Source organism: Pelodiscus sinensis, chromosome 23 (assembly GCF_052426305.1).
Source record: "Pelodiscus sinensis isolate ZL-2025 chromosome 23, ASM5242630v1, whole genome shotgun sequence".
NCBI classification, from domain to species: Eukaryota; Metazoa; Chordata; order Testudines; family Trionychidae; genus Pelodiscus; species Pelodiscus sinensis.
In genome coordinates, this window is record NC_143074.1 from 25,021,717 (window position 1) to 25,034,917 (window position 13,201).

The window sequence follows — 13,201 nt, forward strand, 5'->3', positions numbered from 1 at the left end:
CCTGGGGCAAGCCCTTTGGCTACCGCCCGCAGGATCATCCCTGCGCGAGCAAAGCTCCGGAGGGGCAAATACTCCAGGGCGTTCGCACAGTAACCCTAACCCGCACCCCTTCCCCGTATCGGGCGCGTGCAGAGACACGGGTATCACGGTGCAGCGGCTCCTGGCAGCCTCCCGCCAGTCCCACGCACTTACCCCTCTTCAATCAGCATCGGCGTGCCAAGCGGCTCCAGGTCCTCAGCTGACACCAGCTGGTTGATGAGCCCATGGGACTGGGGATCCAGGCTTCGGGCCTGAGGGGGCACCAGAGCCGAGTGAGCCGAGTAGTTAAAAAGGTGCGGTAGGTACTGATAGTGCGTGGACACTGGCGTCCCAATGTACTGATCCCTGAGTGCAGTGAATCCATTCAGCTCCACAGACCTACTGAAAAGGGAAGCGCTAGTTAATAGGCCGGACAAAGGCCATCCAATGCAGGGCCGTCCCTCGCCCGGCGCGGGGGCAGGGAATCAGACTGCTGCCTGTTAACGGAAAGGGGTGAAAATCCCTGCCAGTGAAATACTGGGGGGGGGGGGGGGAGGCCGGCAGAGCAGCCAGTCTGACCTCCACACCCGCCCATGCACTGGGACTGTCTAGGGAGCCTTCAGAGACCCGCCCACCCTGCTGAGCGCCGAGCGGCGCACTGCCGCCCGTACCTGCCCCACGCTAGCGGGCGGGAATCAGTAACAAGCGATACGCTGGCTCATTGCAACACACAAACACAAGGGAACGGGAGCAGGCAGACAGCACGAGCAAGGAGAGGGAAAGGATCCGTTCACCACGCTCGGGGTTTGCCCATCTAGTAAAACAGATGACTTGGAAGGGAAGACTTTTCGCCCACCGCTTCTGTCATTTGTTCCTGAGCATTGCGCCCCCAGATCACACTGGACAGCTCTGACGCCGCGCGTGGGCCTCTAGCTGAAACAGGTTTACCCAGAGGTCGGCATTGGCACGGCGTCTGAGTTAAACATGCAGCATGCTCCTTTTCACTGCTGACCCAAAGTGCAGCGCGCCGGGCAGTGCGAGCAGCGCTACATTCATCTGCGATTCTTTCAGCGGACGCTCCCACCTTGAAGACGGAGTAGAAACAGGTGACGGCTGGTTGCTCTCAGAAACTCCATTCCCGGGAGAGCTGTGGTCACTGTCTCCATTGTTACTCCAAGAGATGTTTGCTTCCCCCTCAAATTCTTGTCCAGACATAATTCTTTCAATCTCCTCCTCTGAGATCTTTTGGGCAAAAATTATTGCATTTAGTGATACACTTACCCAGCCAAGTACAAAACTAAGCAAGACGAGCTGCACATACCGCTGGGGTTAGCATGGAAAACTACAACCTAGAATTTCTTGGACGGGTCTTTTATGTGGGGAGACCATTCAAACATATTTACAATCTTCCAGGCATTTCTTATTGTTTTCCCACTTTTCTTTTTTTACCAAAGAGCTATTTGTTTTAAAATAAGGATTGCGTAATTATACGACTGTCCAGAGTTGTAACAGTACAAGCAAAGCAAAGTTAACGTGGGTCTCTTTGGAGCAGAGGTGGGGAAACTCAGGCATGGGGGTCGGATGTGGCTCCCATCTTGTCTGGTTCCGGCCCCCGAGGCTCAGAGCCCCCTTCAGCCCCACACTGGGAGCACACAAATCTACTAGGCTGCCCCCCCTAGGCTCTGCTGGGCAAGGGGGAGAGTGTCTTTCTCCTCGGCTGGGAGCCTCGTCAGTGAAGGGGTTTTTGTTTGGTTTGGTTTTTTGCTCCTCACTTGTGTGCAGCCCCTGACTGATTCTTCTGTGGGTCAGCGGCCCCCAGCCCCGCTGCAGGTGGGACACGCGAGGCCAGATGAAAGCTCAACACAGAAAGAGATGGTTTCCGTCCCCGCAGTGACGGGAGGTTCTTCGGGACGGGTGGGCAGTGGAATCCAGACTGGGACCTCACAGCTAAAAGAAGCTGGAGTCACTAGAAGGGAAGTAACTTACATTTCTGCAAGCACTAGGCCCTATATGGATTCCACTGGGGACACCTGACGAGCACAGCTCAACCAGGAGGCGAGTGGCAGGACGGCTGCAGAGCCCCCTTCAGCCCCCCCCCCCGTCCCACACTTGGAGCACACAAATCCACTCGGCTGGAGCCTGCCGGCCGAGCAGCGCCGGAGCAAGAGACAGCGCCAAGCACGTGTGCACTGAGCTCCGAGCATTCAATAGAGGGACCGCTGGAAACAACCATAAATGCTGCTGGCACTCTCACCCCGGGGGAGGGAGGAGAGCAGGCAGCTGACACCCAAGATGCTTGTGGAGAGTCCCAGAGACCCCCTTGCTGCTATGGGGTTTCTGGCTCGCTTCCCTTCTGCGCAGGCAACAGGCGAAGGCTCGTGCATCAGCCCGCCCGCCTGAGGGGGTGGGCAGTGGACGCAACCTCCATGAAGAGGAGATGGCGCAAGAAGCTTATGGGGCAAAAGGAGGCTCAGGGCAGAGACCCACGGCGCAGCAGGGCCTCAGAAACCAAAGCCAGGCAGACGGTGGCAAGGCCGAGCAGGCGCTAGAGGCTGCCAGGCAGACCCCTAGCAAACTGATGGGCCAGCTACTGTCCTCGAGGAAAAAGCCCAGCCCAGAACGAACGGAATCTCTGTGGCTTCTCGAGAAACGGGGAAACGCTGCCCCTCCACGAGGCGCCATTTCCACGGGCAACTCTTCCCTCCAGCTGGGGGGCGCTCTGCACGGCTTGCATCCGACGACACGGGCCCCAGCCCACAAAGAAACCCGCTAGTCTGTACGGCCCCACGGGACTCCTCGTCGGCTGTGGGGACGCAGACTAACGTGGCCTCCTGAGACTGGGACAACCTGAGAACGTGGCCGCCAACACCCGGGCTCCGAGGCAAAGCAGCCATGGCTGGAATGCCCGGTACTGCCGTTGCCCTGGCAACAGACCAAAGGCGGGGGTGACCTCCGTGTCTCCAGCCCCCCGCCCCCGGGGCTCCCTGTGCTTCCCGGAACTCCTGAGGAGCCTCAGGCCCTGGCTCCCGCGGGCCAGCGCTCCTGGGCACCAGCACTGAGCGGGCGGGGAGCAGGGGTGCTGCCACAGCACAGAAACGAACACGCACTCGCCACGCTGCTTTGCGGGTCTCTGGCTGCAGCGTCGCAGCTGACGTTCCAGAAACAGACCAGGCGGCAGGGAGAAGGGCCCAGAGCAGCCATGGTCACCCTGACCCGATCTCCTCAGCTGGGTGAGCCAACGGACCCTCCTAGAACTGTCCGTCCACTGGGCTCTGGGCGGGGGCGGGGGCTGGGACTGGGGCAGGATGGCGTGTGGGGATTTGGGTTTGACCTGGAGCAGGGAACTGGGGGGCAGCGTCTGGGAAAGGGTTGGGGTTATGTGGGCTCCGGAGGAGCGGGGAGCCCAGGGCTGGGTGCCCAAGGCAGGCTCTAGGCTGGAGGAGCTAACCTGGGCGGCTCCGAGCCAGGCTCCCTGCTTTCACACACGGCTCAGAGCAGCCAGCTGGGGGCACCTGTTCCTCTGAACGCTGCAAGTCTAGTGTGTGGGGCGCTGCTTGTCCTGCAAACCATCAGTGGGAGCTGCGAGGTGGGGCTGGGGGTGGGGGCAGTGTGCAAAGCCTCCCCCGCCCTTCCCCGGGCTCGGCCCACTGCTTCTCTGAGCAGCCTGCGGGGGCGGAGCCGGCTGGGAGCGTGGTTGGGCCGGGGACGCTGTGTTTAGCCCCCCCCGCTACAGACACCGGGGTTCAATCAGAGGGAGCTTGCCCGGGCAGTGCCATTTGCAATGAATGTTCTGGGTGCGAGCAGCAGCAGCTGGGCTGGGCTCAGTCTTGTTCGGGTATTTCGCTCTCTGCTCCGCAGCCCTTGTCCTCCCCACCGCCCACCCCAGTGCCGTGCCGGAGCGAGCGGAGAGTCTCAGAGATGCACAGCCGTGGAGAGCGGTGTGGAAGGCTCTTTCGATAGCCCTTTTATTAAAATAAATAGTGGTTTGAGGCAGCCTTTCCGGCGGCAGGCTGGAGAATGGCCATCATTTCTCACTTGTGCAGCAGACGCTATTGTGCCAAATTACCTCGCATTTTACAAGCCATCTCCGGCCACGCTGCCCCATCCATCAGGAAGACATTTATTGGGTGCCCCGCTTGCAACAACTCAAGAAATGGAGCTATGGACACGGCAAGATTTACTGGGGGCTTTGCAGGGACCGACGCGCCCGTCTCGACTTACGAAGGGTAGAAGGTCTCCTGCAGTCTGAGCAAGTAGTTCGGAGATTGTCATTTCAGTCAGGGGGCCAGCTGATAACCTGTGGCCCGCTGGAGCTGTGTCATGTCTCTCGGGAGCCCGGCAAGAGCAGAGCTTCTACAGTCGGCTGCCTAAGCAGTCTGCAGTCTAATGACACAGGGTGGCTGGAAGCCTGTCACCAAATTCATTTGTGCCTCCCTCCTGGGCCGGGTTGCTTCCCCAGCACAGATGCTAAGTAACCTCTCTGGGTTCTGTGGCGTACAATTCCCCACATGGCCCAACGAGAAATATCCAGCACCTCCAAGGCAGTCCTGACACCCTGCCTCACTGCCCAACTCCCCCTTCCGGGGGCAAGCTGTCCACGACCCTGCCGCATGCAGCAGAGACCACATGCGGGAGAGGGATGTTTCCTCCCCTCCGAAGACTTAACGACTGGTTCACTTTCCCCGTTTGCAGGAGCATGACGGTGCTTTGTACAAACGTGCTCTGGTGTCGTGCGATTCACGGCTGAGACACGGCGCACACGCTGAGGAGAACTGGATAAGGGACCGTGAAAACGGCTTACCTGGACAGGTCCAATACTTTTGTTCCTGCCTCCTGGCATGCCATCTTCTCGGATTGCTGAAAGGGAAGAGCCAAACACCGGTTAGGAACACCACTCCCCAGGGCTCTACAGTTACACAGAGGACACCCGGCCTGCAGGAAACTGTCTGTTTACAGGGACACTGAATCAGAGTTTTATTTTGCTCAATAAGACAGCGTATGTAGGTTCCCCCCAGGTGAGGGAGAGGTGGTGTATGCACTGAGGGTACGTCTAGATTATATGCCTCTGCCGACAGAGGCATGTAAAACAGGCTATCCGACATGAAGCGGGGATTTAAATATCCCGGGCTTCATTAAAATAAAAATGGCCACCGCACTGTGCTGGCTCAGCTGATTGTCGACGCAGCGCGCGAGTCAAGATGCAGATCGGTCAACAAGGGAAGCCTTTGTCAACCTCTCCCTATGCCTCGTGAAACGAGGTTTACAGGAACGGTCGACAAAGGCTTCCCCTGTTGACCGATCCGCGTCTTGACTCGCGTGCTGAGCTGGCACAGCATGGCGGCCATGTTTATTTTAATGAATCCGGGGATTTTTAAATCGGGTAGCCTATTTTACATGCCTCTGTTGGCAGAGGCATGTAATCTAGACGTACCCTTAGATTCCCACTTGCAGTGGGACCCACAAAACCATTTACTTGGCTGGCAGGGCAGCTGGAGAGTTAAGTAATATGTAGAGAGCCATTGCAGACCCTCGGCTGAAAGGTGCCCTGGAAATGAAAAGTTCCATCTGAGCATCAACTCCCTGAAAACTCAGGAGATGTAAAGGGAAAACACTAGTGATAACTGGTTGAAGCGGCAATGTTCTCCACAGCAGGGTCTGCATCCCCTTTATTAGCACCGGGATGTATAGCCCCACGTGCGGTAATGCACAATCAAGATCTAATGCCTGTCTAGATTAAACCAGGGTCCTGTCACAGGCCTGTCTACACTGGCAGGTTGTGTCGCCAAAACAGTGAGAGCGTTTACACTGCAATGTGACTTGTGCCAGGAAAAACACCCAGTTTTGGCAACAAAAATCTTCCACCCCCCACGAGAGACTTGTGTCTTTTCCCCTCCCGTTATTGTTGACAAAGAGCCAGGGTGGTCTCTGCTGTTTGTCTCATCAAGAGACCTGGCTTCCGCCAATATCCCACAATGCCTGCGCTCAGTGTTGTGTGATCTCTGCTGCCCTGCCGGCATGCACCCCTCCCTTTTCAAAGCTCCTGACAGCTGAGTGAGTGGCTCCGTTTGGGGAACAAAGAACAAATCATTGGAACGCTCCTGTTCTGCTGCTGCAGGGGGAGGGCCGGAGAGGTTGCTATGCTGCTTTGACATTCCTCAGCAGGCAGAGCCCAAAGAGCTACGTAGGAATCCCAAGAAGCGCAGGGATCAGCTGTCTTCCCACAGCACTGCACGGTGGGGTGCTCACCCACAATGCTTTGCTCTATCAGTCGATGGGAGAGCTAGCCATGTGGCCAGGAAATGTCGAGAATGGGAGGCAGAAAAAACGGTTTGACCCATTTTTACTTTTGTGACTTGTGCACGTCAACAGCACTTCTGTCGCCAAACCTTCCCAGTGTAGACAAAGCCAGAGTGGTAACTGACTCCCTTTAGGGCAGCGGCTGCAGATAGCACAACAGACAAGAGGCTTTGGTCCTTCTACAGCACAGAGTCAGGTTTCCTTGACCCACCCCAGAGCAGGGAAAGGACTCACGTGAAGCAAGCACTTGAAATCCTGGCTGTTCGATTACTTAAAGCAATTTTGTTCCAAAAGGAGGAAGCCTTTGCAAAGGGTTCTACATAGTGAAGCTGTATTTCTTAGGGTGCGTCCACACTGCAGGGCTTCTCTCAAAATAAGCTATGCCACTGAGCTACAGCAATTGTGGATCTTATTTAGAAATAGCTTATTTCAAAATAGAGAGAGTCTACACAGCACTTGTTTCGAAATGGAGCACTCTTCCTCTGACTTCCCTTATTCCTCGTACAAGGAGGGTTACAGGAGTAGGAGTAAGAAGTCCTCCAGCTTGACACTATTTTGAAATAAGTGCCTGCCGTGTAGACGTGGGCGAAGTTCTTTCGGACTAGTGTTGCAGTGCAGACGTACCCTTAATGTCCCCCAAACAACTTTTACATTCAATGTAGAGCTCGTTCCTCTTCTCTTTGGGACTTCCTCTCTTTTCCTGCAACCTACTTTTTTCTACTGCTAGGAAATCCTGCATGGGAGAAAGACCATTGTGCCCAAGGTTTTCTGATGCTCCTGCTGCTTTTTCTGCCAGCTGAAGCCCCTCTGAAATTTGTGAGACTGTGATCCCAAAATCCCTTAATGCCATCTGGCAAGGAGGTTCCAGGAATGCCCTGATTCTGGTAGGTACATTCCAGCTCAAAGAACGTCATTGGAGGTCGTTAGTGAAAGCCAGGACCATGCTGGCTTTTAGTATCACACTGCAACATACATACGGGTATTGTATAGAGTTACATCTATAGCCAGAAAACATTCTTAGAGCCCAGGCAAAGGTCTGAGTCCCCATACAGGTGAAAAACAGACCAGAGGTGTCTATTCACCGGTCTCTCTATTGGGATGCAAATTCAAAACTATAAGCAAATGCTCATTTACATACAAAGTCAACGGAGAGATGTGATATCAACAGGGAAGAGACACAGGAAATAAGCCACAGGTGGTTACCCTGTCTCTGAGGATAGGTAATGGACTTCCAAGAGCACAAGTAGAGCCCTGCACATAGGAAGCAAATGGGCGGTGTGGATATGGTCTTGAAAAGGAGACCTCAGCCCGTCGTGGTTAAAAAACTTCAAGGCACTTTAGAAGTAAGATAAACCTTTATAGTCAGTCTAGGACATTAGGGTATATCTAGGCTACATGCCTCTGCTGACAGAGGCATGTAAAACAGGCTACCCGACATAGTCAATGAAGTGGGGATTTAAATATCCCCGGCTTCATTAAAATAAAAATGGCCGTAGCTGATCGTCGGCACAGCACGCAAGTCAAGATGCAGATCGGTCAACAAGGGAAGCCTTTGTCGACCGCTCCTGTAAATCTCGTTTCACGAGGCATAAGGGAGCGGTCAACAAAGGCCTGCACCTTGTCGACCGATCCGCGTCTTGACTCGCACGCTGTGCCAACGATCAGATGAGCCGGCACAGTGCGGCGGCCATTTTTATTTTAATGAAGCCGGGGATATTTAAATCTTCGCTTCATTGACTATGTTGGGTAGCAAATTTTACATGCCTCCGTTGGCAGAGGCATGTAGTCTAGACATACCCCCAGTCTCCAGAAAGCATTCTGAGACTGTTGTACATGTAACTACCCGTTGTTCCCAATATTCATATTTCCTAGCACTTTTTGCTAATAAACACACTCGTTTGCATTAGAAGCATCTCTCAGTGCTGTGATATTGAGCAAGGTGCTTATCCGGAGTCAGCTCATAGAAACGGGTGTGTACACCAGGGGTGTAGTGTAGAAATGTGGGTGCTGGGATTATCCCCCACAATGCAAGCCTTGGGCAGGCACAGAATTTGTCCCTGCCCCCCCGTACAGAAGTCCAACTCCCCCGACATTGCACTGCGTTGTTCTTCGTGGACAGTGGCTCCCGTGTCCCTGTGTGTTCAGTGGACGGGCTGGCCGGCAGAGAAACGCTTCCAAGCGACTCAAGGCCTGGGGCCCGCAGCTTGTTAACCTGGGAGGCAAAGGAGGGGCTGGCTTGGCCCCGAGGAGCTAACAGGTGGTGCTGTCAAGCTGAGCAGACGCAAGACCCCCTCATGTGGGGGCGGGGGGGGGAGAATCTCAGCACTGGGACCCTGAGATCAGTCCCAGGGCACAGGCCCCTGCATGGCCCCAACCGCCGCCACGGCTGGGCGTGGGAGACTCATCCCTCTTGCGGCTGTGGGGCGCTCTCACTCCTGAGGCAGCCCCAGGGACGCCTAGTGACTCCCAGGAGCCAGTGGCTGTCTGAACAGAGGTCCCCCAACGCGGTCGTTCCTCGGGCACTTGGTAGGCAAGATGCTTTCCGGGTCCCTGCACCTGGGAGCAGGCCTCGCAGCCAGGGCAGGGCGTAAGCCAGTGAGCGTTTCAAAGCGCCCAGAGCCCGGGGTCAGCTGGGGACTCATTTCCCATCCCCCCGAGGGAGAAGAGTCCAGCCCAGAGTGGAGTTAAGGGGCGGCAGACCCCCGGGCGCGAGCAGCGCACGCAGGGCCCTGTCCGCCTCCCGGCTGAAGCGGTGGCGCCAGTCAGCCCTCCGACCGGCTTGTGGAACCTACTGTCTCCCTAGGAGCCCCGCTTCCTACCAACCGTACCCTGGGGCCTGCTCCGCCACCAGGCTGCAATCTCGGGGGCTCAGCTAAGGTGCCATCCGGATCGGGGTCCAGCCGGTCACTGCCTGGGACTCCTCAGGCGCACTGGGGCAGGGCACCGCGGGATGGCCAGAGGCTTTTCTGCTGAGCCGTCGCCGTGTTCACAGAGGGTGCCCAGGGGGTGAGCGGAGAAGGGGTTGAACAGTCCTGCATTCACATGCTGGCTGCCTGCTGCGGGGAGCGCTGCGCGGTTGCGTCCAGCCTGCCTTGGACATGCTGGAGAAGCGCTCGAATTCAAATGCTGACCCACCTCTGATTACAGGACCATCCCCAGGCTACTGCGGTTCCAGTCTCAGCTCTTGCAGGCCTTACAGCAGCTCCCAGCGGGCTAAGTACGGAGCTTCGGTGGCTGCTCGCTCTGATGGGCCGTGGACCATTTCAGATGGCGCAGGACGTGCGTGACCTGCACTCGCTTCTTTCGTTTTCAAACCTTTTCTCCCATCTGGGTTAAAGAAGAGGCCCCGGACTTGCGAGAGCTGCCGGGTGAAGCCCTCGCGATACTTCGTACTCACGGATACGACTCGCTCGGAGATCTCAGCGCATCCGGCAGCAGCGGGCCTTTCTGCTGTTCGGCACCCCGGTATTGGACTCCCCCGTTCCTGACGCGAGAGTCGTTACAAGGCTCTGCCTGCCTCAAGGGGTCTGATCGTGTTTGGAAACTGCATTTATGTGGCACGTTTTAAGTAGGAGTTTGAGGAGACTGTTACCCCTCGGGACGTGCTCCCCGTTGGGAACTAGCCTACCCCCGCCGAAGGGAGGCATGGGGCTGGTTCTCGTGTTGGGGACGGTTCTGTTAACCTGGGCAACATTCTCTCCTGCCTTACAAGCTAAGAAAGCCACGGCACTAGGACATGCGCTTTCCAAGCATTCCCGCACTCCCTGACCTCAGGTAGCCCGTGAAAGGCTCTTCCCGAGAGACATGGCCACTCAACCTCCTTGTGAGCGGAATGCCAAGGGGCCCGCCGACCCTACAAAAACATACATAAACATCAGTATGAAACGCAGCTGTGGCCCAGTCGTGCCGTAGCTTCTCTTCTGGGCAGTAAGAACAGGGGGAAACCTAAGAGCTAAGGAGAAGCCTGGAATTTACAGGGGCAAAATGATCCACTTTTTCCTGCCCGCTCCCCCCAGCCATTTTAGAACACAGCTGAGCCCCAGTTCTCTTGGAGCATGGTGACCTGGTAAGTCCCCAGGTCGTGTTTGAAATCCCCCCTCCAATCTGAATTTACGGAGTTTTTTAAACACGCAGGTGAGAAGCCGTCCAGCCTGACGCATCGTAAACAGCTAAACAACATTGCTACCCATCGCCCCCGCTTCACCACCCTAAGGGAACATCTGCGTTTCCCCTCAGACAGCCCCGCGGGAGGAGGAAGGGAAGAAGGGGAGGCTGGTCTGTATTTCAGTCTGCTGTGCTGCGTGCTAGCCAGGAGATGTCGCTGCTTCCTTCTGAATGAGCAGCAGCGAAGGCGTCCAAAGCCCCGAGGGACACCAGCACCTTAGTGCGGCTCCCAGGCCGTCGGCCGCAACAGGGAAAGTGGCTGTGCAAAGAGCCGCTCTGCTCAGGAGCGAAGCCGTGCAAAGGGCACAGAGAAGGCGAGCCCCGCACAAGCATGGAAATGAGCAATCCAATCATTAAACTGGAGAAAGGAAACAAGTCATCAAGGGGATGGAACGAGAACATGCAACACCACGGGGGTGGGGAACCTAAGGCCCGGGGGCCTGGATTCAGCCTGAGGCTTGGGGCTCCCCCCGCAGCATTGGGGAGCCCCCACTGATGCTCCAGACCCCCCGCCACTCTCTGCGGAGCTGGAGCAGACAAAATCCACCAGCCTGGTGCCCCCAAGCTCTGGTGCGCGAAGGGAATGGGGGGAAGGTCTTCCTGCTTCTCAGTCGGGGGCCACGTCAGTGACGGGTTTTTTCACTTCTCCCCCGTGTGCGGCCCCCGACAGATTTTTCTGTGGGTCAGTGGCCCCCAAAGGGTTCCGCACCCCTGCAACAAGTGCTCTGAATTCTAGCTTTCCCTGTACCTGGCCCACAGGTCACCCTTTGCAAGGACGGTTTTTAGATGCTTCTGAACTAGAAACCCTCCCGTACACGTTCTTGTGAGGATCTAAAATCCTTGGACCATAAATTTGCATCAGATAATTTGCAACTTAGGCCAATGCCCCCGACAGCAATTAGCCCTTTAACCTCCCGGACGTAACAGGGGAAGATCCTCAGGCCAGTCACGCCTTGGCTGTCCCCTCCAGACACAGGCAGAGGAAAGGGTCCCCAGAACTGACGGGAGCCCCCCGAACACTGGGACCCTCTCCCATTGCAGGGCAGAGACGTGGAGAGGCGGGAGGCCAGGGAAAGGGGCTCTAAGAGGAATGAGGCCTGCAGCACTTTGCAGTAACCCCCGCGCCGGCTGCGCAAGGAGCAGCGGAGGTCAATGGTTAGAGAACCATGACTCTGCACCTCTGATCACTGCTGGAGCAGGGGGGTGTTGCTGGCGCGGCGGGGGCCACTCACGGACAGACTCAGCACTGTAATTGCTAGCAGGACGGGCAGGACAAAGCAAACCCGCCAGGAGAGCAAACCGACCAGTTCTCCAGCCCCCCATGTGAGCCTTTAGCCAGGACCAACCCTTGCTCCTGCGGAGCAACATGCCCCAGGATCTTTCATGTACACAAATGGCCGGGGCACATCTCAAAGGGCTTCCCTCCAAACAGCATGCGTGCGCTCGCCCGGGGCTCGGCGACGGGTTAGCAGGCTGCAAGAACACCCAAGAACGCGTTGGCAGAGGGGCTTTCACACAAGCGACAAGGAAAGGTCGGAGGAGAATTAATAGCTGGGATTCAAAGAAATGACACTGCAGCTTCTGAATCCAGGAAGCCGCCCCTCCCACAATGATACTCACTTGCCTCCTGAAGCCTAATGCCCCCTCTGCATATCAAAGGAGTGAGCTGAACAATCACTATATTACCGCCTCCCCGGCCTACTCCATTTCCTGTTAGTTGTTGCTCAGCTTAAAAAAAAGCCTCTGATTTTAAAACAGAGCAGGCCCCAAGACTGAAATGGCCAAAATGTGGACATGTCGGAGAACACACATGCCTGCTGAAATCAGACCAGGCAGGTTAGGTTTTAAAAATAAATTCTTTATTCCGAGGAAGAGTCAGAACAACCCTTCTCAAGTGAAGAGAGGGGTTTGATGGGCTAATTCACCCCATCAAAACTTCTTTACACTACTAAAAGCCAGCATCATCCGTGCCCTAGATTACAAAGCCTCCGCATAGCCCAGTTAGCCACACACCAGTCACCCCAGTTGCTGGCCCGGGTCACAATGAGAAGCATATTCTCTGAAGCTGCATCGCACTTCAGAGCTGTGGTGCCTGTCAATGCTCAGCTGAAAGGAAATAGGAGATTTCATTTAGATCTTTTCGTAGATTTACTCTCTCAAGTGAATATTCCATTGTACAACTGGTATCCCAACTGCTCACACTTCCTGACTCCAAGATGCCCGTTTTGGGACTAATTTCTGTGACCGTGCCACCGTTATTGTAATAGCTGCACGATACAAATGCCACATGAGCCAAACCAAACCGATTTTCTCCTCGGTAGGAAAGAGGCAAATCACGTCAGACCAAAGCAGCGGCTAGTGTGACAGGTTTTCTACCTGATCAGCGAGTTCCACACTACAGCTACAGGAGGGATCATACGACAGAGTTCCTGCTTTGCATCCCCCTCCTTGGTGAAACTGTACTTGGCCAGACGGTGGCAGAAGATTCATGAACTATCATGATACAAGAGCCATCCCATGAAGTGAGTTTTAAGTATGGAAGGGCACATTCGGGGGGAAGGGGAGGGGTGATTAGAGAATAGTCTAACTACAGCCTGTGATTAAAAAGTCAGGCACTCTTGAGATCCAGGAAATCTTTTACTGTCCCTAACATTTCTGTCGTCTCTACAGTTTTTCAAGGGTTATTTAACTGTTTCAAGGAGGAGTAATCCAGCAAATGGCA

General features: G+C 55.6%; 1 protein-coding gene across 5 annotated transcripts in view; it reads right to left on the reverse strand.

Annotated features, from left to right (window-relative positions):
• Positions 1 to 13,201, reverse strand: part of NR6A1 (nuclear receptor subfamily 6 group A member 1) — a 180,690-nt gene that overhangs the window by 21,321 nt on the left and 146,168 nt on the right. For 4 of the 5 annotated variants that reach the window (XR_012897202.2, XM_075905678.2, XM_075905676.2 and 1 more), the window contains 3 exons: positions 4,820 to 4,875; positions 1,103 to 1,260; positions 193 to 420 (listed from right to left, as the gene is read on the reverse strand). Coding sequence is in view for 4 of the 5 variants with exons in the window: in XM_075905678.2 (XP_075761793.1) it covers positions 193 to 420; positions 1,103 to 1,260; positions 4,820 to 4,875 (442 nt within the window). In the remaining variant the exon portion in view is untranslated. The remainder of the gene's footprint in view (positions 1 to 192; positions 421 to 1,102; positions 1,261 to 4,819; positions 4,876 to 13,201) is intronic. The other variant, XM_075905677.2, reaches the window with a different exon arrangement.